Source organism: Bombina bombina, chromosome 6, assembly GCF_027579735.1.
Source record: "Bombina bombina isolate aBomBom1 chromosome 6, aBomBom1.pri, whole genome shotgun sequence".
NCBI lineage: Eukaryota > Metazoa > Chordata > Amphibia > Anura > Bombinatoridae > Bombina > Bombina bombina.
In genome coordinates this window covers 256,304,005-256,326,819 of record NC_069504.1, presented here as the reverse complement: position 1 = coordinate 256,326,819, position 22,815 = coordinate 256,304,005, and the positions used below count along the sequence as shown (strand labels likewise).

At 36.7% G+C, this 22,815-nt stretch overlaps 1 protein-coding gene across 2 annotated transcripts in view; it reads right to left on the bottom strand.

The window, feature by feature from the left end:
* The window catches only part of PTPRB (protein tyrosine phosphatase receptor type B), a 238,357-nt gene that overhangs the window by 11,148 nt on the left and 204,394 nt on the right, over positions 1–22,815 (bottom strand). For both annotated transcript variants that reach the window (XM_053716786.1, XM_053716787.1), the window contains 2 exons: positions 3,629–3,751; positions 1,889–2,052 (listed from right to left, as the gene is read on the bottom strand). In XM_053716786.1, coding sequence (XP_053572761.1) covers positions 1,889–2,052; positions 3,629–3,751 — 287 coding nt within the window. The remainder of the gene's footprint in view (positions 1–1,888; positions 2,053–3,628; positions 3,752–22,815) is intronic.

Genomic DNA, 22,815 nt, shown 5'->3' with positions numbered 1-22,815 from the left:
CAACTAATAAATATACCAGGGAAGGGCTTGTAATGATGTCCAGCCTTATAAAGTATAATATTAGCCCGTATGTGCTGTGAATGAACTAACACTTATGTTATTACAACTAGGAGATGTTGTAGAGAAAGATACACAATTAGCACTCTATTCCCCTTGGTGTGTTACAATGGTATGAAGAGTTTACATCAAAATCAGTTAAAAGTTTAACTTTAATAGGTATGCTTTAAAAATGGGTGCTTTAAAATCAACTTGAGATATAGGGCTGGCTTATATAAAGAGCTCTGGGAAATATTCACTAGAATAACGTGATATATTATAATAGTCTGTAGGCTATGTTATAGTGTTACTCAAGAGAACTCATATGGTTGCCTCCTACTTGACCATTTTATAATTTCACTAACGATACTCAGATATTATTAGATATTAGATCGGTGGCATTGTGTGATACAATCTCATAAGTTATCTATAACATAAATAGAAGATTCTGGGTAACTATAGGTCAATCAGACCTTATCTATAAATCAGAACAGGTGTAAGTATTATACAGATCTAATTGTTGAACTTTTTAATATATGGGTATTATAAAATAATTCCACTGACTTAATTTGTTCAAGCAGTAAAGTTTTGCTTCTCTGAGCAAGTAACTATATGTTGCAAAACCACAAGAGATAATGAATCATTCCCTGAGATAATTTCAGCAAAGTTACAAAGTATCGAATGAATTACATTTATTATACTAACTCAGGAGAGGTTAAAGACAGAATAATGAATCATTCACTAAAATAATCCCAGCAGAATTATAAAGTGTCAAACAAATTACGTTATTATACTGGTTCAGGAGAGGTTAAGGACAAACGTCCATATACCTTAGTAGGAAAGTCTCCTTGTGTGATTACTGCAGTAATTGTTAGTTATAGTGTGTAAGGAGTTACTGTCAAAACCAATAAAATATCCTGACTTGCATTTCAGCCAAACAGTGCCCTCTCATCAGTAAATCCATGGATGTGAGCACAATGTTAACTTTATGGCACACATAGACTAATGCCCTCTAGCTGTGAAAAACTGTCAAATGCATTCAGATAAGAGGCAGCCTTCAAGGGCTTAGAAATTAGCATATGAGCCTACCTAGGTTTAGCTTTCATCTAAGAATACCAAGAGAACACAGCAAATTTGATAATAAAAGTAAAATGGAAACTTGTTTAAAATGACATGCCCTATCTGAATCATGAACATTTAATTTTGACCAGGCTGTCCCTTTAAAGTTATACTGTTTTAAAATAATGTCATGGGCAATGTGACAATGAAACTCTTAGTCCTGTCATTAAGTTATAATTATATAATATTTATTTTACGTATAATTCCTCAATACTGATTATTATAAATTATCCAAAGCTTGGGTTATAAATGCAATTTTACTCATTTTACTTTCGCAAAATCAATAGTAAAGTCTTAAAGGTTCATTAAAGAAAAACATTCTTTCAGATAAATTAAAACAATAGTAAATTCATGAAAAATATTGTTTAAGTTGTTAAAACTGATATTAAAACTAGCAAGAAGTGCATGTGTGCACAACTGACCCCTAGGTATAGACTGCTGTTGTTTGTAACTACTTCAGGTTCACACCACAATAACATGACAACGAAAAAAACTATAATATATGTTTAAAATATGCTGTTTTTGCAATAAAGAATATAATGAATGTATCCTTAAGGATATGTAAACCTAAGGACAAAGTAGAAAGCAAGAAAGATGTCATAGAAAGGACAGATTTGGACCTTAGCGCACTTATTAGCTAGACCTGATACTGAGCCATACTACAGTAAGTATGCTTCTTGGTGAATGGCAGAAAAGCCTGCACATTTAGGGATAATATCTATTATCTGCATACCTGCAGTGCACAGCAGTAGGACCTGTTCCTGGCGTTCTGTTGATGTAATCTCTCACGGTTCTTACAAACTGGATCAAAGATTGAGTGGTCTCTGGCACTCCATGATCTGGCCACACAGTATAGTGGAAATGACGGACCAGTCTGGCAGTATCAAGTTGATCTTCCTGTACAAATAAGGAAGTGTCTTTTACCTTGTTTTCTATCCACAAAATCAAGTCAATGCTCTAAGTTTATGGTGTGAGGTTGCAAGTGTAACTTGTTAATGACAATATTTTTTTGATCAGCTTTCCATGCTAGCACTGCAATACTACTTAAAGTGTTGGTAAAATTTCCCCTTTGAAAATCAGATCCGGAATGTTAGTGATATTTTTTGTGTTTAATTCATCAGTTGTAATGAAGATGCGCTATAAGTTACTTCTTTTATATCTATATGAAATTCAAATACCCTGTGCTTTGCCGCCCACTTCAAAAGTCAATTTTTCTGTAAGCTAATGTTTTGAATTGTTGTCCAATCAGTGCTCTGCCCATTTGGTACTTTTGTTGTAGCTAGATTGCACAACAAAATCTTTAGCTCACAGACAAAATTGACCTTTCAAGTGGGCGGCAGACCGCAGAGTATTTGAATTTCAAATCTATATTAAAAAGTAAGTTATAGTGCATCTTCATTACAACTGATAAATTAAACTCCATCTAAAATATCACTGTTTTTAAAAAGGGGAGAGTTTACCATCACTTTAAGTCTATATTGGATAAGATTTTTCTATAAATCAGAAACTTTAATGAAGATTGTGTGCCTTTTATAGTTGGGTAAAATGTTTAGCAGAAGTTATCTGATTATCCGAAACAAAGATAAATACGTAAATTGGATAATAGAAGCAACTTGGACAATTTTTTTTTTAATAATCACATGCTCTCAAAACACCAGAGTTTAATTTAGACTTGAATGTCCCTTTAAACCAGAGACTGTGTAAATGCTTGAACAAGCAAATTATATAGACAAGAAAAAAATAAGGAGAGGTTAAAGGGACACTAAACACAAATTGTTTCTTTAATGATTTAGATAGAGCATGCAATTTTAAGCAACTTTCTAATTTACTCCTATTATCAAGCAGGACTGTAAAGCTTAAGAGCCGGCCCATTTTTGGTTGAGAACCTGGGTTATGCTTGCTTATTGGTTTGCTAAATGTAGCCACCAATAAGCAAGTGCTATCCAGGGTGCTGAACCTAAAATGGGCTGGCTGCTAAGTTTTACATTCCTGCTTTTAAATAAAGATAGCAAGTGAACAAAGAGAAAATGATCGTAGGAGTAAATTAAAAAGTTTCTTAAAATTAGAAGCTGTATCTGAATAATTAAATAAGAAAATTAGGTTTAGTATCCCTTTAAGCCATTTTCAAAACAGAAATATATTTTTTTCTAAATTCAAGTCTTATAACGTTAACAGTTGAAAGTTATTAAATTTCAGCATTAAATGCTGTTTATGTGACACTGATCATTCTTTTTTATCTACACATTTTATAGAGTTTTCAACAACAAAAAAAGCCTTTTGACCTTTCAGTTATCACAAGATGGTGTTACTGCAAAGGGCACAAGTCAGAGTGATGAATTACTGCAAAGTTGGGCAAAAACTAAGCACAGATATTGTAAACTTTTGCATTGATTTTAAGCAATTGATAAATGAGCGTGTGTGGTACTGGAAGCGTCTATATTACTTTACATTAATATGAAGTGAAATATCTTACGCTGCAGATTTTAAACTCCCGTATAGTCCATTCAGGAAGGACAGACTCGGACATCATCTGAACTATCAGGTCTCCATAATACAACGAGTCTTGGTCAAAAGGCCAGTAACGATCACATTTTGCCTGCAAGGTGACAGAGCAACTTGGGTTACATTGCAACAAAAACAAAACTTATTGTTTTCTATGGCTCTATTATTATTTAGACATTTCTATGACTGAAAGAACCGCTGTGAGAATCTCTGCAGGCCCATTGGTGCAAACAATTGCGCAACTGAGATAAATACAAATATTTGTTCCTTTCATTTTTTTTTATTTTTTAATGTCTTCCTGAGTAACTAATAATTTATGCAAATATAGCAAAATAACCTTTTAAAATAAATAGAAAAGTTAAATTATGAAAGAATTTAAAATTGAAAAAAAATTAAAATACTTTTTCAGGAAAAAAGAGGAATACTAAAATAATATAAACTAATTTGTAGATGTACGTTAGAACAGTGATTTTTAACCTTTTTTTTTTTGCTGTGGCACACTTTTTTACATTAAAAAATCCTGTGGCACACCACCATCCAAAATTTAAAAAAAAATCACACATTGTAGCTTAATACAGCATATATATATACACATACTGTATGTATTGTGCTGTTATGCCATGCCTCCTACAAACTACCCCTGCACTGGGAGTAAAAAACAAGCAAAGTTTAAAAAATATGTCACACTGTTGTCAGTCTGCCGTGGCACACCTGGGGATCTCTCACGGCACACTAGTGTGCCACGGCACACTGGTTGAAAAACACTGCGTTAGAATATCAGATGAAGTGAACATTTACAGAAAAGCTATAGGTGAGAAAAAGCAAAAGTGGGAAAAAACAATATATTAACTATCGGCTAGATTTAGAGTTTGGCGGCCAAAGGGGTGCGTTAGCTACGCATGCTTTTTTTCCCCCGCACCTTTTAAATACCGCTGGTATTTAGAGTTCACAGAATGGCTGGGTTTTCAGTGCGTTAGGCTCCAAAAAGGGAGCGTAGAGCATAATTTAACGCCACTGCAACTCTAGATACCAGCGGTGCTTACGGACGCGGCAAGCTTCAAAAATGTGCTTGTGCACAATATCCCCATAGAAAACAATGGGGCAGTTTGAGCTGAAAAAAAACCTAACACCTGCAAAAAAGCAGCGTTCAGCTCCTAACGCAGCCCAATTGTTTTCTATGGGGAAACAATTCCTACGTCTGCACCTAACATTCTAACATGTACCCCGAGTCTAAACACCCCTAACCTTACACTTATTAACCCCTATTCTGCCGCTCCCGCTATCGCTGACCCCTGCATATTTTTTTTAACCCCTAATCTGCCGCTCCGTAAACCGCCGCTACTTACATTTTCCCTATGTACCCCTAATCTGCCGACCGCACACCGCCGCTACCTACATTATGCCTATGTACCCCTAATCTGCTGCCCCTAACATGGCCGACCCCTATATTATATTTATTAACCCCTAATCTGCCCCCCACAACGTTGCCTCCACCTGCCTACACTTATTAACCCCTAATCTGCCGCTCCGTAAACCGCCGCTACCTACATTATCCCTATGTACCCCTAATCTGCTGCCCCTAACACCGCCAACCCCTATATTATATTTATTAACCCCTAATCTGCCCCCCACAACGTCGCCTCCACCTGCCTACACTTATTAACCCCTAATCTGCCGAGCGGACCGCACCGCTACTATAATAAAGTTATTAACCCCTAATCCGCCTCACTCACGCCTCAATAACCCTATAATAAATAGTATTAACCCCTAATCTGCCCTCCCTAACATCGCCGACACCTAACTTCAATTATTAACCCCTAATCTGCCGACCGAATCTCGCCGCTACTGTAATAAATGGATTAACCCCTAAAGCTAAGTCTAACCCTAACACTAACACCCCCCTAAATTAAATATAATTTTTATCTAACGAAATAAATTAACTCTTATTAAATAAATTATTCCTATTTAAAGCTAAATACTTACCTGTAAAATAAACCCTAATATAGCTACAATATAAATTATAATTATATCTTAGCTATTTTAGGATTAATATTTATTTTACAGGCAACTTTGTATTTATTTTAACCAGGTACAATAGCTATTAAATAGTTAAGAACTATTTAATAGCTAAAATAGTTAAAATAATTACAAAATTACCTGTAAAATAAATCCTAACCTAAGTTACAATTAAACCTAACACTACACTATCAATAAATTAATTAAATACAATACCTACAATTATCTACAATTAAACCTAACACTACACTATCAATAAATTAATTAAATAAAATACCTACAATTAACTACAATTAAACCTAACACTACACTATCAATAAATTAATTAAATAAAATACCTACAAATAAATACAATTAAATAAACTAACTAAAGTACAAAAAATAAAAAAGAACTAAGTTACAAAAAATAAAAAAATATTTACAAACATTAGAAAAATATTACAACAATTTTAAACTAATTACACCTACTCTAAGCCCCCTAATAAAATAACAAAACCCCCCAAAATAAAAAAATGCCCTACCCTATTCTAAATTTAAAAAGTTCAAAGCTCTTTTACCTTACCAGCCCTGAAAAGGGCCCTTTGCAGGGCATGCCCCAAAGAATTCAGCTCTTTTGCCTGTAAAAAAAAACATACAATACCCCCCCCCAACATTACAACCCACCACCCACATACCCCTAATCTAACCCAAACCCCCCTTAAATAAACCTAACACTAAGCCCCTGAAGATCTCCCTACCTTGTCTTCACCTCACCGGGTCCCGATCTGTCCAGAAGAGGGTACGAAGTCTTGATCCAAGCCCAAGCGGGGGGCTGAAGAGTGACGTCCATCCTCGGGCTGAAGTCTGGATCCAAGCGGCGGCTGAAGAAATCCATCATCGGGCTGAAGTCGGAAGTCCATCATCAGGATGAAGTCTTCTATCAAGCCGCATCTTCAATCTTCTTTCTTCCGGAGCGGAGCGGAGCCATCTTCTTCCCAGCCGACGCGGATCCAACCTCTTCAAGCGATGCCTACTAGCCAAATGACGGTTCCTTTAAATGACGTCATCCAAGATGGCGTCCCTCGAATTCCAATTGGCTGATAGGATTCTATATTCTTTTAATTTAGAATAGGGTAGGGCATTTTTTTTATTTTGGGGGGCTTTGTTATTTTATTAGGGGGCTTAGAGTAGGTGTAATTAGTTTAAAATTGTTGTAATATTTTTCTAATGTTTGTAAATATTTTTTTATTTTTTGTAACTTAGTTCTTTTTTATTTTTATTTAATTAATTTATTGATAGTGTAGTGTTAGGTTTAATTGTAGATAATTGTAGGTATTTTATTTAATTAATTTATTGATAGTGTAGTATTAGGTTTAATTGTAGATAATTGTAGGTATTGTATTTAATTAATTTATTGATAGTGTAGTGTTAGGTTTAATTGTAACTTAGGTTAGGATTTATTTTATAGGGAATTTTGTAATTATTTTAACTATTTTAGCTATTAAATAGTTCTTAACTATTTAATAGCTATTGTACCTGGTTAAAATAAATACAAAGTTGCCTGTAAAATAAATATTAATCCTAAAATAGCTATAATATAATTATAATTTATATTGTAGCTATATTAGGGTTTATTTTACAGGTAAGTATTTAGCTTTAAATAGGAATAATTTATTTAATAAGAGTTAATTTATTTTGTTAGATAAAAATTATATTTAACTTAGGAGGGTGTTAGTGTTAGGGTTAGAATTAGCTTTAGGGGTTAATACATTTATTAGAATAGCGGTGAGCTCCAGTCAGCAGATTAGGGGTTAATGTTTGAAGTTAGGTGTCGGCGATGTTAGGGAGGGCAGATTAGGGGTTAATACTATTTATTATAGGGTTATTGAGGCGGGAGTGAGGCGGATTAGGGGTTAATAACTTTATTATAATAGCGGCGCGGTCCGGTCGGCAGATTAGGGGTTAATAAGTGTAGGCAGGTGGAGGCGACGTTGAGGGGGGGCAGATTAGGGGTTAATAAATATAATATAGGGGTCGGCAGTATTAGGGGCAGCAGATTAGGGGTACATAGGGATAATTTAGCTGGCGGCGGTGTACGGAGCGGCAGATTAGGGGTTAAAAAATTTAATAGAGTGGCGGTGATGTGGGGGGACCTCGGTTTAGGGGTGCATAGGTAGTTTATGGGTGTTAGTGTACTTTAGAGCACAGTAGTTAAGAGCTTTATAAACCGGCGTTAGCCCAGAAAGCTCTTAACTACTGACTTTTTTCTGCAGCTGGAGTTTTGTCGGCCACGACTTTAAATACCAGCGTTAGAAAGATCCCATTGAAAAGATAGGATACGCAATTGACGTAAGGGGATCTGTGGTATGGAAAAGTCGCGGCTGGAAAGTGAGCGTTAGACCCTTTAATGACTGGCTCCAAATACCAGAGGGCGGTAAAAACCAGCGTTAGGAGCCTCTAACGCTGGTTTTGACGGCTACTGCCCAACTCTAAATCTAGGCCTATGAGAATAACTGACAAATAAATAAGTCTAGCCCCTTAATATGTTTTTCAAAAGATTGATCATATTACACTAAATTCATGGTATTACATAACAGCTTAATGTTCTCAATCTGCTGTCTCTTCCTCAGTCTAAATCGCATCCCACCGCTGACTATACATCATATTATATTTCTTACCTAGATAAAGCAAATACTAATTCGTCTGGCAGCCCTATTGCTGTTGGCTGGAAGGCGCCTTTTACAGAGCAGTAGGCGTGGGCAAGTTTGACATCAGACGTGTTTGAGCAACTCTATAATTGCTACAGCAGGACGTAATTGAGTTAAGCGGCTCTGTGTGACAGTGCTGCCTGGTTTGTCACGCTGACTCTATGGCTGCAATAGTGTTTCGCACCCGTATATAGCCCCTAGCGTGCTGTACTTGAACTTGCTACGGGGGCACCCCTGTCCCCTTTCTCGTGCTATTCTTCTCACTCAGCCAGCATGGCAGTGATTGTTATATTAAACTTGATAAAACCTCAACTACTGCAATGACAACATTTCAGCTAACTCTGTAATTTACATGATGTAACAGAGTTATGTTAGCTGAAATGTTGCCATTGCAGTAGTTGAGGTTTTATCAAGTTTAATATAACAATGCTGGATTTATTACCCTACCTACCAATAAGTGTGCACAAACAGAGACAGGTTCAGGTTGTTTTTAATTGTTTGACATTTTGTCTATACACTGCTGGCTGTGATTATTTAATATGCTGCTGTATGTTAGGAGAGTGAGAGAGTGAGGCAGAAAGAGAGAGTGTGAGAGAGAAAGAGAGAGTGTGAGAGAGAAAGAGAGAGTGTGAGAGAGAAAGAGAGAGTGTGAGAGAGAAAGAGAGAGTGTGAGAGGGAAAGAGAGTGTGAGAGGGAAAGAGAGGGAAAGAGAGTAAAAGAGAGTGAGAGAGAGAAAGAGAGTGAGAGAGTGTGAGATAGAGAAAGAGAGAGAAAGAGAGTGAGAGAGAATGAGAGAAAGAGAGTGAGAGAGAGAAAGAGTGAGAGAGAGAGAGAAAGTGAGAGAGAGAGAGAGTATATATATATATATATATATATATATTACTCTATGTATGCGTTTCTCTGGAGACTGCCTCACCAGTCTTTCATCTCACTGCACGTCACCGTTAAGGGCTAGATTACAAGTGGAGCACTAATTTATCACGCGTCTGCAAATGGGCAAAATCGCCCATTTACGGGCAAGTGATAACTAACCAGCCATTACAAGTGGCTGGTTATTGCTATAGTGATCTTGTGGTAGCAAATAGCGCTAAAAAAATGAACCAGAGGTCAGACCTCTGGTTAATTTTTTAAATGTCCCCAAAAATAACATGTGAGGTCCCTTTTTAAAAAACAAAACAAAAAAACGTGCACTAAGCAGTTTTTGGGGGCTAAAGTTGGCGGGTGTGTGGGGTTTACATTGCGGTCTATGGGGACTGTGTGGTCTCAGTAAATATTTATGTATATGTTTATATACATATATATTTATCTGTTAATAAGTGTATATATAGATACAAACACTTAAATATACATATATATGTATTTGCTGCCCATCGCTGCGCGACTTATCCCCTTTGCTGCTCTAGTCCTCATGCCGTGTCCCATCAGAGCCTATGGAATTGCGCTCTCATGAGCACAATGCTTCCGTGCAATGCAAACACAACCTCGCTTGTAATACCAGCGCACATTTGCATGTACTGGTATTACTAAGTTCAGCGTAAATATCGTTTTCGTAAAAAAGCGCTCAACTTGTAATCTGGCCCTAAATGAATTACAAAAATGCCCATAGACATTAATTGCAATTTTCTGTAGAAAATATTTACATAATTTTTCTGAAGAATTGTAATTGACCCCAATGAGTGAAAAGTTAACAAATGGACAGGTTTATATAACACTGTATATAGATACTTGTATACAGATACAATATTGCACATATAATTGTAACATGAATATCTCTCTTTGTCTTTTCTAAAATGTTTGAAAATATCTGACCTGTGATAAAAAAAAATCTGTGCATCAACCTCTAACATTTAAAAAAATAATAATAATATACAAATAGGTGACTCTCCATTCATCCCTAAACATCCTATTTTCAATTGTGAAAACAATTCTAACTTTAAAGATGATCTAATGTATTTGTATAGTTAATAATCACTGATGCATCTCTAAAATCTTATCTTGACCTTTGAAATTATATATTTTTTCTTTCCACCTCCCACACTTCACTTCAAGATAAATTAGTGTGGGTGGTAAAATGCTTATTTAGCGAAAAAGAATGAATAATAGTATTTCTCTATTACAAGTTATGGTATACTGAAGGTCCTCACATAGACACATTACATAACAATCTCTGAAAAATCTAATATAACCAACATGTCACCAATGCTAGCATTATTGTAATACTTATGACTGCAAGACCATGATGGGTTTCCACCTGCATTGCTTCAGCTGAAATACAGTATGCAATATTGTCATCACTCATGCATGGGGATAACAGGTATTTGTACCCCAGGAGCAAGTGACATTGCTGTGGCAACTGATCTGCACAGTTCTCTACAATTCAAACACAGGCTGTAACTCTTTCAGACCTCAAGCAACTGATTTAGCACAGCAATCTCCACATATTAGGACTTTTCTACAATTAAAACACAGGTGATAAGTCTATAGGATCACAGGGTAATGAAAAAAAAACAACTAATCTTACTCACAACAAGAAGTTACATTATCATAAATATATTTGTATGTTATTTCACCATTTTCTCTTCAGCCATACACCCAGGCCTGCAACAAGCGGAGGAGACAGTGTTGGTTTCCTTCTCTCTCCCCACTGTACTTTCAATACATACCCCTATTTCATCATTCACATTCTCTTCCTTTGAAGCCCATACAATTTGTCTATTTTTAACCCTATCTGTTTGAATTGCTGTCATTTATCGCTTACCTCCTCAGGGTTACCCAACCTTTTCCTTAACCACTTTGCCTCATGGCTACTCTACTTCCTCTCCTGTGACTCAACTTCCTTAATTTTTGGGGACTTCAATATTCCCATTCATAACCCTTGCACTACTGGCATTTCAAAGCACCTGGAGCTCACTTTATCATTTGCCTCTCACAGTGAACTAATTCCCCCACTCACAAAGATGATCATTCAATCGACCCAATCGTCAGCCACCCTTGCTTCATTTCTCCTTTTACTAACTACCCATTCCTACTCTCTGACCACTATCTCTTTAAATGCTGCATCACTACACAGAATGCACACCCACAATCTAACCCTTTAATGCCATAGAAATGTACACACCATTAACACAGGACTACTCTCTCACACTTAAATCTATGTCTCTGTATAGTTCCATTTTGACCTCTGCCCTTGACAAAATAGCTCTTCCTTCCATAGCTTTCACCCTACAGAAGCAAGCTCTACCATGGCACACACATATGACACGCTACATGCAAAAAATGCATGCGCACTGCAGAATGGCAATGTAGGGAATCTTGCTCCTCTAACGACTTCTTGCATTACAAATGTATGCTGCAATCCTACTACTCTGCAATCTACCTCTCAAAGCAAAAATACTTTGCAACTATCATTTTATCCATGTCCTACAATCCTAAGTGTCTTTTCCCCACTTTTAATACCCTCTTGTGCCCTCCCACTTATATTACCATTTCTCTTAAAGCAAATTACTTTTAATACATTTCAAAACTAAAATTGACTCCATCAAACATGAAATAACCTTCTACAACAACAGCAATATCCACTCCTTACAAATTACTGCAAACCTTCAAAATCAGCATCCCCAAAAACTAAGCATATTCACTCCTTCTGCTCTCCTTTCTTCTTCCCATCTTACTATCTGTCTCCTTGACCCTATTCCCTCACAATGAGTATCTTCCCTTTCCCCAACTCTTATACCCATCCTCACACACATCAACTTCCCTCCTTAATCTGGTACATTCCCATCATCCTTTAAACAAGCCCTAATTACACCAATTCTTATCAAACTTTCTCTCATCTAACCATCTTCTCAATCATTTACATTCTGCCTTTCGCCCCAACACTCTACTGAAACTGCCATCACCAAAATGAAAAATGACCTGCTTACTTACAAGTTTAAATGTCACTACTCCATGCTAATCATTTTAGATCTCTCTGCAGCCTTTGACACTGTTGACCATCCTCTGCTAATCCAGACTTTCCAATCCTTGGGTATTTATGACACAGCTCTACTGTGGCTCTCTTCCTACCTTTTTAAAACATACCTTCAGTGTATCCTTCTCTGGCTCTTTCTCCTCTCTTCTACCCCGCTCTGTTGGGGTACCTCAAGGTTCAGATCTAGGTCTCCATCTTTTTTCAGTATACACATCTCTAGGCTCTTTGTCATGTGGGTTTCAGTATCATCTTTATGCTGGAGACACCCAAATCTACCTTTCTGCACTAGACATTTCCTCTCCCCTGCTGCCTTGTGTCTTTAGCTGCCTAGCTAATATATCATCCTAAATGCCTTCTCACTATCTAAAGCTGAAAATCTCTAAAAGGGAACTAGTTCTATTTCCACCCTCTAAAAATCTCCCCATTCCCCAAATCTCACTTACAGTGAACAACTCTGTGATCACCTAGCCTGCTGGCCCACACTTGACTTTGAACTTTCTTTTGCTCCCCATATTAAGTCCTTAGCTAACATCACTGTCGCTTCCACCTTAAAAATATCTCTAACATTTGTCACTTACTCACTCAAGGCACAACTAAAATTCTCATCCACTTCTGTATCGTTGCCTGCCTTGAATAATGCAAATGTGTCTTCTCTGGTCTTCAAAGCTACAGCCTATCCTCACTGCAATCCATCATGAATGCCTCTGCCAGGCTCACCTTCCTCAAGCATTGCTCCCCATCTGCTGCACCTTTTTACCAACACCTCCACTGGCTTCCATTAGCCACAAGAATAAAATTCAAAATTTTGACCCTAACATACAAAGCCTTCACCAAAACTGTCCCTTCCTATATCTCTGCCCTTGTCTGAAAATACTCCCCAACACACTCTGCTTATGACCTACTTCTCTCCTCATCTCGCATCACTTCCTCACAGTCTCATCTGCAAGACTTTTATAGAACTGCACCTATCATATGCACCTCTTTGTCTTGCTCAGTCAGATTTGCCTCTAGTCTCAAAAAACTTCAAATATTCAAGTGTTCCTTAAAAACATATCTGTGCTTACAGTGTAAACTTTTAACACGGGTGGATTATCACGTATATTACAAGTTGAAAGTTAAAAGTTAGCATGCGATAGAAATGCGATGAACGCTAACTTCAGGATTTCGGATATCGCAACAAGCTTACTTCTACTCCCAAAAATATAACACGTATCACTTGCGTGCTAACCCAATACGAATTAGACCAACAGCGCTAAATCCTGCAATTATCCAAAATACCTTATCAATATATATATATTTTTGCATCGAGTATTTTTTCTTTCAGAGTGGGAACATGGTCTTTATCAGGGCCGGCCTTTGGGTGTGGCGGCGAGGGTGGCCGCCTCGGGCCCCGTGCTTTGGGGGCCCCGCGGGTTCAAACACAAACATTTATTTTTTTATGAAAAAAATTTTGTGCGCTCACATTTTTTTTTTGCCACCATTTTTTAATTTTTTTGGCGCAATTTATTTCCCAATCCCGGCAGGAAAGGAAAGTTCAGTGAGGACGGAGCGTGCGGCTGAGTGGTCAGAGCGGAAGCACAGGAGGAGGAGGAGTGACAGGCACTGGGCCGGAACAGGCCGACAGGTACCGGGGGCGAGTCAGGTGTGTATCAGCAGCACTGTGCACATAATCAGCCCAGACCCAGCACCATTACACTGTCACACCGCTTACCACCAACAAACCTACTCCTACCGCTACCTGCACCAGACATTCTTCCTCATCTGCAGAATGGATTGTCTTGCCTGCTTAGATAAAAGTTACCAACCTCCCCATGTAGTAAAATGCTGAACGTTTTGTGTGACACAATCATTTTGCATGGTATGTCAACTTCATGCATTATTATTATTTTTTTAACTTTAGTGTATTTTTGCATTATGAAAACGAATCAGTGTTGGTGTCACTTGAGGATAAATGTATTATATTTGCTAGGGGACTAGGATAATCCTATCAAGATTTGAGTGAGGGTCTGTGAGAAACTGTCACTAAATTAGGATGTAGATATAGTTATAGAGGGTTAATGAGCAAAGCTGGAGGCTTATATTTGTCTATGGTAGCTGTATTTATATCAAATACACAATAAGAGAGTTGAGCATGATTGTTTTATGATAAAGTGCAGTTCTGTGCTTGTATTAGCCTTGGGGGGTTGTCAGTAACTGCAGCTTTTAATTTGTTGGTAGTAGGTACTATTTACAATGCTGGCTATTTTAAACACCCTTTAGAGAAATGTGCCTGTTCCATTTCAGCAACTTGTTCTGAGCTCTGCTGGTGTGAGTGCAGATCTTTAGGAGTCTTATGTGATTCACCTCAAATGTCCTCACTGAGAAATCAGGAATTAGGAGATTGCAGAGTCTGTGACTAATATAGGAAATTGATGTTCATTTTTTTTGTAGCTACAATTCCTGCACTGTCTAAAGTGCACCCCCAAAATGTATGCATAGGATCTATCCTACAAGATTTATGTGCATATATAATTTAATTATATCCCAAGAAAACAATAAATTCAGCCTAAATCAAGACTTTCTCTTGTTCCTTTAAATTAACCCTCACTGCATTATCCTAAGGTTAACAGCTGACACGGAAATAAGTAAATGTTCATACATTTTTGGGATGTGACACTATTTTGCTTCCTTTTAACAATTTATTATTTAGAGGCTATTCCACCCACAACGTACTCATTCACTGCTAAAGAACTAGCTTGATGCACTGTTTTTCCTGTCTGTGTGGTTAGGGTAATTTAGTTTTTTTTAAAAAATATATTTGCAGCAAACCTTAGAAATCTAAATTCTCATTATATACACACTGACCCCTGAAGATGTGGGCTAATTTATCAATACTTTAGACTTTTATTTCAAATCCACTCTGAAATAACACTGAGGATTGGTAAAAAAGTTGTATAAACCAATGATGCTTAATTTGTCCTATAAACAATTAGGTTTAGCACATCATTAGTAATCTGAATATGCAACACCTGTGTGGGGGCCCCATTTATCAATCCTGCCTTGGGCCCCGCAATGGCTAGTGCCGGCCCTGGTCTTTATGAAATAATGAAACTGATTTTCCTTGCCTCGATTAAGAAAATTATCAGAGTCAGTCCTTTAATGACCATGCAGGATTAGAATAAAATCAGTTTTCTAAAATGTCACATTTAACATTTTAGACTGAAAATAGCCAGATGTAAAGAATATCTTAAATCCCCTTGTTTTGAAAAATGTGAATACCATGCTTGTTTTTCCTGCACAAACATGGGGCAATAAAGTAATATTATAACGGCACTACTCTTTTCAATTTCCAGGCACAGAGTTTAAGGTCAGCCACTTCCACATATACAATGAAAAAAGAAATAACTTCAGCTTTGAAAACGTTTAAAAAGGAACCTTTATTTCTCTTCAATGGTCCTAAGAACAAAAAGAGACAACATTTCGGGCCTATACCAGGTCCTTAGTCATATCTTAGTCATGACATGACTAAGGACCTGTTATAGGCCTGAAACGTTGTTTCTTTTTGTACTTTGGATCATGTAGGATAAATAAAGGTCATTTTATAAACCTTTCCAAGGCTGGAGCTATTTCGTTCGTATTGGCAATAAAGTAATCTATCAGGACACAAAAACGTAAAAAAATATTCTGCAAATGTCATATGATTTATCAAATATCTAGCATTCACAATTCAAATCTGCTGACAAGAGATAGGGGAGTATAGTTTAATTTGAAATTTTACATTTAATGAGAATAAAATCTGAAAACAAGTCTTTAAATAACATGTATACATAAACGGAACAAAACATTAAGCATTTTGTTTAAGAAATAGCAGATTAAAGAAGACTATTGTGTGGTTGCTCCTCAAATCTATGTATATATACTATACACCCACCCACACACTTAGCTTACTGTTTGACCATACAACCAGCTCTTTAGTAAACAATATTTCTACTCATTAATTTTGTGCAATGTTGTGTAATCTTATTTTCTTCTTATATAGCTAGAATTTATTATTGCAATTCTGAAGATTCTCTCTAGAGTCTTCAGTTCCATTCACCTTTATCATTGCACTTCAAGAAATCCCTAGCTACATTTGCCTTCCTTAGCTCAATACCAACACTCCAGTTATGAACGCTATTTATCAAACACCACTTATGAGCCCATAGTCTGCTCTGCATTATTTATCTACTAATTCCCAACGGAACTATAATCTTCACTCTCAGTTTGAGTTCTTCCATTATCCCCACCTCTTTTGCCATTTCATTCTTTTATACTCTAAATAAAAGTAATAATTATTTGGATTTAACCCATTTCTCATTGTTTACTATGTTTCAGTGCCATCCCCTTGCCCCCACTGTGTACTTTCAACCAGAGGAATTTTAAGACTTAAGTTCTAAATAAAAACCCAAATATTAGCACTGTGAAAGGAAACAAAATAATTAACAATGTTTTCAATGCAGGATTATTTTATCTGAACTGATAATAAAACATCTCAGGGTGCAATGTTTAGAATTTAAAAGCCAAGTCACAAAATGAGAACATCTGAAATCTTTAGTTTTTAATATATGTATATTATTTATGCCAGATGTTTACAAATTTGTTTGAAACTTAAAATATATATATATATATATATACACTGTGTGCAGAATTATTAGGCAAATGAGTATTTTGACCACATCATCCTCTTTATGCATGTTGTCTTACTCCAAGCGGTATAGGCTCGAAAGCCTTCTACCAATTAAGCATATTAGGTGATGTGCATCTCTGTAATGAGAAGGGGTGTGGTCTAATGACATCAACACCCTATATCAGGTGTGCATAATTATTAGGCAACTTCCTTTCCTTTGGCAAAATGGGTCAAAAGAAGGACTTGACAGGCTCAGAAAAGTCAAAAATAGTGAGATATCTTGCAGAGGGATGCAGCACTCTTAAAATTGCAAAGCTTCTGAAGCGTGATCATCGAACAATCAAGCGTTTCATTCAAAATAGTCAACAGGGTCGCAAGAAGCGTGTGGAAAAACCAAGGCGCAAAATAACTGCCCATGAACTGAGAAAAGTCAAGCGTGCAGCTGCCAAGATGCCACTTGCCACCAGTTTGGCCATATTTCAGAGCTGCAACATCACTGGAGTGTCCAAAAGCACAAGGTGTGCAATACTCAGAGACATGGCCAAGGTAAGAAAGGCTGAAAGACGACCACCACTGAACAAGACACACAAGCTGAAACGTCAAGACTGGGCCAAGAAATATCTCAAGACTGATTTTTCTAAGGTTTTATGGACTGATGAAATGAGAGTGAGTCTTGATGGGCCAGATGGATGGGCCCGTGGCTGGATTGGTAAAGGGCAGAGAGCTCCAGTCCGACTCAGACGCCAGCAAGGTGGAGGTGGAGTACTGGTTTGGGCTGGTATCATCAAAGATGAGCTTGTGGGGCCTTTTCAGGTTGAGGATAGAGTCAAGCTCAACTCCCAGTCCTACTGCCAGTTTCTGGAAGACACCTTCTTCAAGCAGTGGTACAGGAAGAAGTCTGCATCCTTCAAGAAAAACATGATTTTCATGCAGGACAATGCTCCATCACACGCGTCCAAGTACTCCACAGCGTGGCTGGCAAGAAAGGGTATAAAAGAAGAAAATCTAATGACATGGCCTCCTTGTTCACCTGATCTGAACCCCATTGAGAACCTGTAGTCCATCATCAAATGTGAGATTTACAAGGAGGGAAAACAGTACACCTCTCTGAACAGTGTCTGGGAGGCTGTGGTTGCTGCTGCACGCAATGTTGATGGTGAACAGATCAAAACACTGACAGAATCCATGGATGGCAGGCTTTTGAGTGTCCTTGCAAAGAAAGGTGGCTATATTGGTCACTGATTTGTTTTTGTTTTGTTTTTGAATGTCAGAAATGTATATTTGTGAATGTTGAGATGTTATATTGGTTTCACTGGTAAAAATAAATAATTGAAATGGGTATATATTTGTTTTTTGTTAAGTTGCCTAATAATTATGCACAGTAATAGTCACCTGCACACACAGATATCCCCCTAAAATAGCTATAACTAAAAACAAACTAAAAACTACTTCCAAAACTATTCAGCTTTGATATTAATGAGCTTTTTGGGTTAATTGAGAACATGGTTGTTGTTCAATAATAAAATTAATCCTCAAAAATACAAATTGCCTAATAATTCTGCACTCCCTGTATATATATATATATATATATATATATATATATATATATATATATATATTGATCAAGGGTTAGGGAGAGAAATATAGTGATCAAGCACCTGTGTTTTCACTTTTAGGTAAATTGCCTGAAACAATAGTATAAACCTGGATAGCGCTAGCTAGGCCAGGTCCTGGTGCAGACCCCAAAATTTTATAATAGTTCAAATATATTTATATAAGTTATATGTTAAACATAGCATCTCGTATAGCTCTGCTGTGTGTAACATATATTTACTTATATAAATATATTTGAACTAATATATATATATATATATATATATATATATATAGTAAAAAGTCACACACAAGCGGTTACAGCTCTAGCCACTTCATTACACTTCTTTGGGTTACATATGCCAAACACCATCCAAAGGGAGACAGAGAGTGAGGTCAAGAGCGATGGAGGTTTGAGTAGGGTCAAATAGCAACTGAACCGGTGCTGAACAGTAAACAATACAGCTATGTTAAGACGGACTCCCAAGTACACGGCACTTACAGAGTGACAGGTAATCACTGCACAGCTTAACCACCAGCTGACCGTTCGTCACCGATCAACTGAGTTAGTTAAAGACTGCTCTGTTCCTGCATCCACATGCCTCTGGGGTCCGAAGGAATCTTCCAAGAAAACTTTGTGTTGACGCTGTAAGCTGCAGACAATACACTCCGTTACTTCTTTCAAAACTTCTTTCATATGGCCAATGCTGGAAAGGCGTGATAGGCTATGATTAACACATGACTTGTATCAACCATACAGGGACTATAGGGATCTGTGCAGAGTATTGAAGTGGAGGTGCCAGGTGATTCAGGGAGAAAAGGTAACAGTTCAAAAATGAAGAAAATACTGGCACCCTCCAAAACGTTTAAAAAGCAAATCTTCTTTATTGATCATATTAAAATAACAAAAGTACAGCAGTCAGAGCACGTCTGACATGTTTTGGCTTGGTAACCTTAATCATAGACCATCTATGATTAAGGCTACCAAGCCGAAACATGTCAGGCGGGCTCTGACCGCTGCACTTTTGTTATTTTAATGTGGTCAATAAATAAGATTTGCTTTTAAATGTTTTGGAGGGTGCCGGTATTTTCTTCATTTTTTTAACTATATATATATATATATATATATATATATATATATAAATCAAGTAAAATCACCAGCGCTCAAGCCTATCAATATAATGTTTTAGTGTTTGTATTTGCAAGGTGATGGCGTAGTTTTATCTTTTTCTACTGTACTTATATATAAATACTACAATTTCTTATTGTAGACACAGTAAAAATAAAGGAAAGAAAACACTCCTCTAATGAAGAAGTTCATGTTAACTTCGAAACGCGTAAGAATTGTCACAGTGGGCGGACAGGGCCCTTTTTACCGGCAGCTACTATTTGAATTTTTAAAATATTGTTATTTATGAATAACTTTTATTACATTCATTTTATACCTTTATATCAAAAGCGTGCCTACGGTGGTAGATTGACACCATCACTCACCAAACCCATCCACAGGGGCACTTGCAACTACTAGAAAATACCATTGTGTTTTTTTAATATCTTACAAGCAAATTCTATCCCCTATATGTAGTGAAGTTAGACATAGACTAAAGACATTGTTTACCAACAACTCTACACCCTACAGATATTCGTTTGGAATACAGCACAATTGTGCCTAAGCTTTTAATCTTACCTCATAAAGGATTGAGGTCAATTGATTTAAGCATAATACCATTTGTATACAATAAAACATTTTTAGAATTCTATACAGTATTATGCTATGTGTGTATTTTTCTTTCTTGCATGACACTGGGGATCATTGCCAATCACCTTCCATACTCCTGAGGCGGCTAGGATTCTCACCACTGCATGAAAGATTAGAAGAGAGTCCGGGGATACCATTTTACCATAAAGGTTTTTTCCCACACCGGAACAAGACTGGGACAAAAAATCCTAGAAAGTTGTCAGAGTTTACTGTTTTGGAGGACAGAGGTGGAACCACCTTTACCCCCGCAGAGCGGACAGCTTACCTCATAGGATTGAGGACTTATCTGGTAAGCAGGAAGTCTTACTTCCATATTTCATCCAAAATCGAACCATACTGGAAAGTAACTGAAAGTGTGTTCAATTACTATTTATGAACTGCTCTCCTTCACTTATTGTATCAGTATATATACTAGAAAAACTTATATAAGTGCGCCACTCTTATATTATTGATTTCTCTTTCTTCACTACATATATATATATATATATATATATATATATATATATATATATATCTCAAAACTAATTTGCAAATTAGATATTCAATATTTCATGGTTTATGCTTCCAAGCACTGTTTTAAGCACATAAATCCCCTTTATGTGGCAGGATGCAGCTGCATACTTGCTGGACAACCTATTATTGTTAGTTTTTTTGTTTGTTTTTTTATTCTGCTACTTTTTCTATTGGTCATAAACTGCTTGCGCTAAACTCTTGAAATCAGGTATGCTTGTACCCACTAATACAATATTTCTCATGCAGCATTGACGTTATAGGTCACATGGTCTGCAACTAATTTTTAAAAAACGCTTGAAATTCTTCTTCTTTTCTTGCTGCATCCTGCCCCATAAATGATTGCTGTGTTTAACAGTGCTTGGACGCAAAACAAATGTAGATATTGATTATCTAATTTGCATATCTTACCCAGAGTTCTCTTGTACATTGGTGACAGTGTATACAGAGTATTTCAGGGGTAAAGAAAGCGGGGGTACTTGCCTAGATTTGCTAATTTTCTATTAAATAATTTTACACACACACACACATATAACATTTTGGAGCCACCGCTCCGTCTCCTGGACCTGTTAATCCCTCAAATATTTTATCAGTATAAGGACAGGACCCAGACCAGAACCATTTCCCTGCCTTTATTTTTTTTATTAGCTATGAATCCACAGGGAAGATCTCACATCAAATCCATGCCCTCTTACATTTTTACATTCCTTGCTCCTTAATTGTATTTCTAGCTTTTAGTACAGCTGACACAAATAGGATCTATGCCCGTAATATTTTTGCCACACATCAGTACAGTACACTGATATTTTAATTACTTTAATTCAGACAGAAGGCTCGATCAGGGACAGAACAAAACTGCTGCTCCTGCTTAGGAAAGATTGCTTTACATTGCACAACAAAAGAAGTTCTAGTTTCTAAAAATATATGTTACTTGAGCCATGGAAAATCCAATGGATTCAGCCCATAGATAACACCATTGGTGGCTGATCCACTGAAAAAATCTAATCTTAGCCTTTTTCTTATAACCAGACCTTGTATACAAACATAATCACACACAAACCAACATTATGTCATAATATTGTTGTTTAGAATTTTCAAAAATCACCATAACAATACAAACCAACATGTTTTTCCGGTTCATTTTTATTGAAAAAATAAAGGAAAATTCATATTGTACATAGAATTTACAATGATGCACAAGACTCTGAATTATTTTAACAATGAAAAAAAAAAAAGGGTTGATAACCTGCTAGAATAAAAACAAATGTAAGCACCATATTCACGAATTATACGTAAAAATGTGACGTCTAGAGATAATCACGTTCCGCAGAAAATAAACCTAAAGCACTGATACACCTGATCCATGTTTTTAAATCAAATGTCGGAAGGTTATTTTCGGTTCAATCCCCCAAATAATTTCCCCAAAGAGTTTGCATTAAACAGTAGTTTTCCATAGTATATAGTTGTCTAAAATTATACTTTTCCAAATCTAATATTTCTGAAACTTTTTCAACATCGATATCATATAGCCTCTGTTTCCAATTTTTGGCTACGAGGAGTCTGGAACTATTCGCTATGATTTTAAATAACTTCTTATGAGAATGTGAAGAGATTTGGGCATTTTAATAACCAAACGAGAGGGTCTTAAGGAACTGTCTAACAAGCACTTTTTCAATTTACTAACTTTTCATAGTAACTTTTCTCCAATACCCATATGTCCTTGACTAATATTAATGTGTCCACACCTCCAGCATTTGTTACTTCTTTGGGGGAATAATTTGTGAGGTGTGTAGTAACATCTATGTAATATTTTTAAATTCCTTTCAAAGAGATCTAGCTATACCGAAGAATACAGCATTGAGAGAAAAATATTATTACCTTGTTGTGGTAGAATAATAACCCCCAAATCCCTTTCCCAGCCTTTTATGCTAGGGGGCAATTTGCCTGGGGTGGAGGGGGACTTTGGGTCAAGATTTTG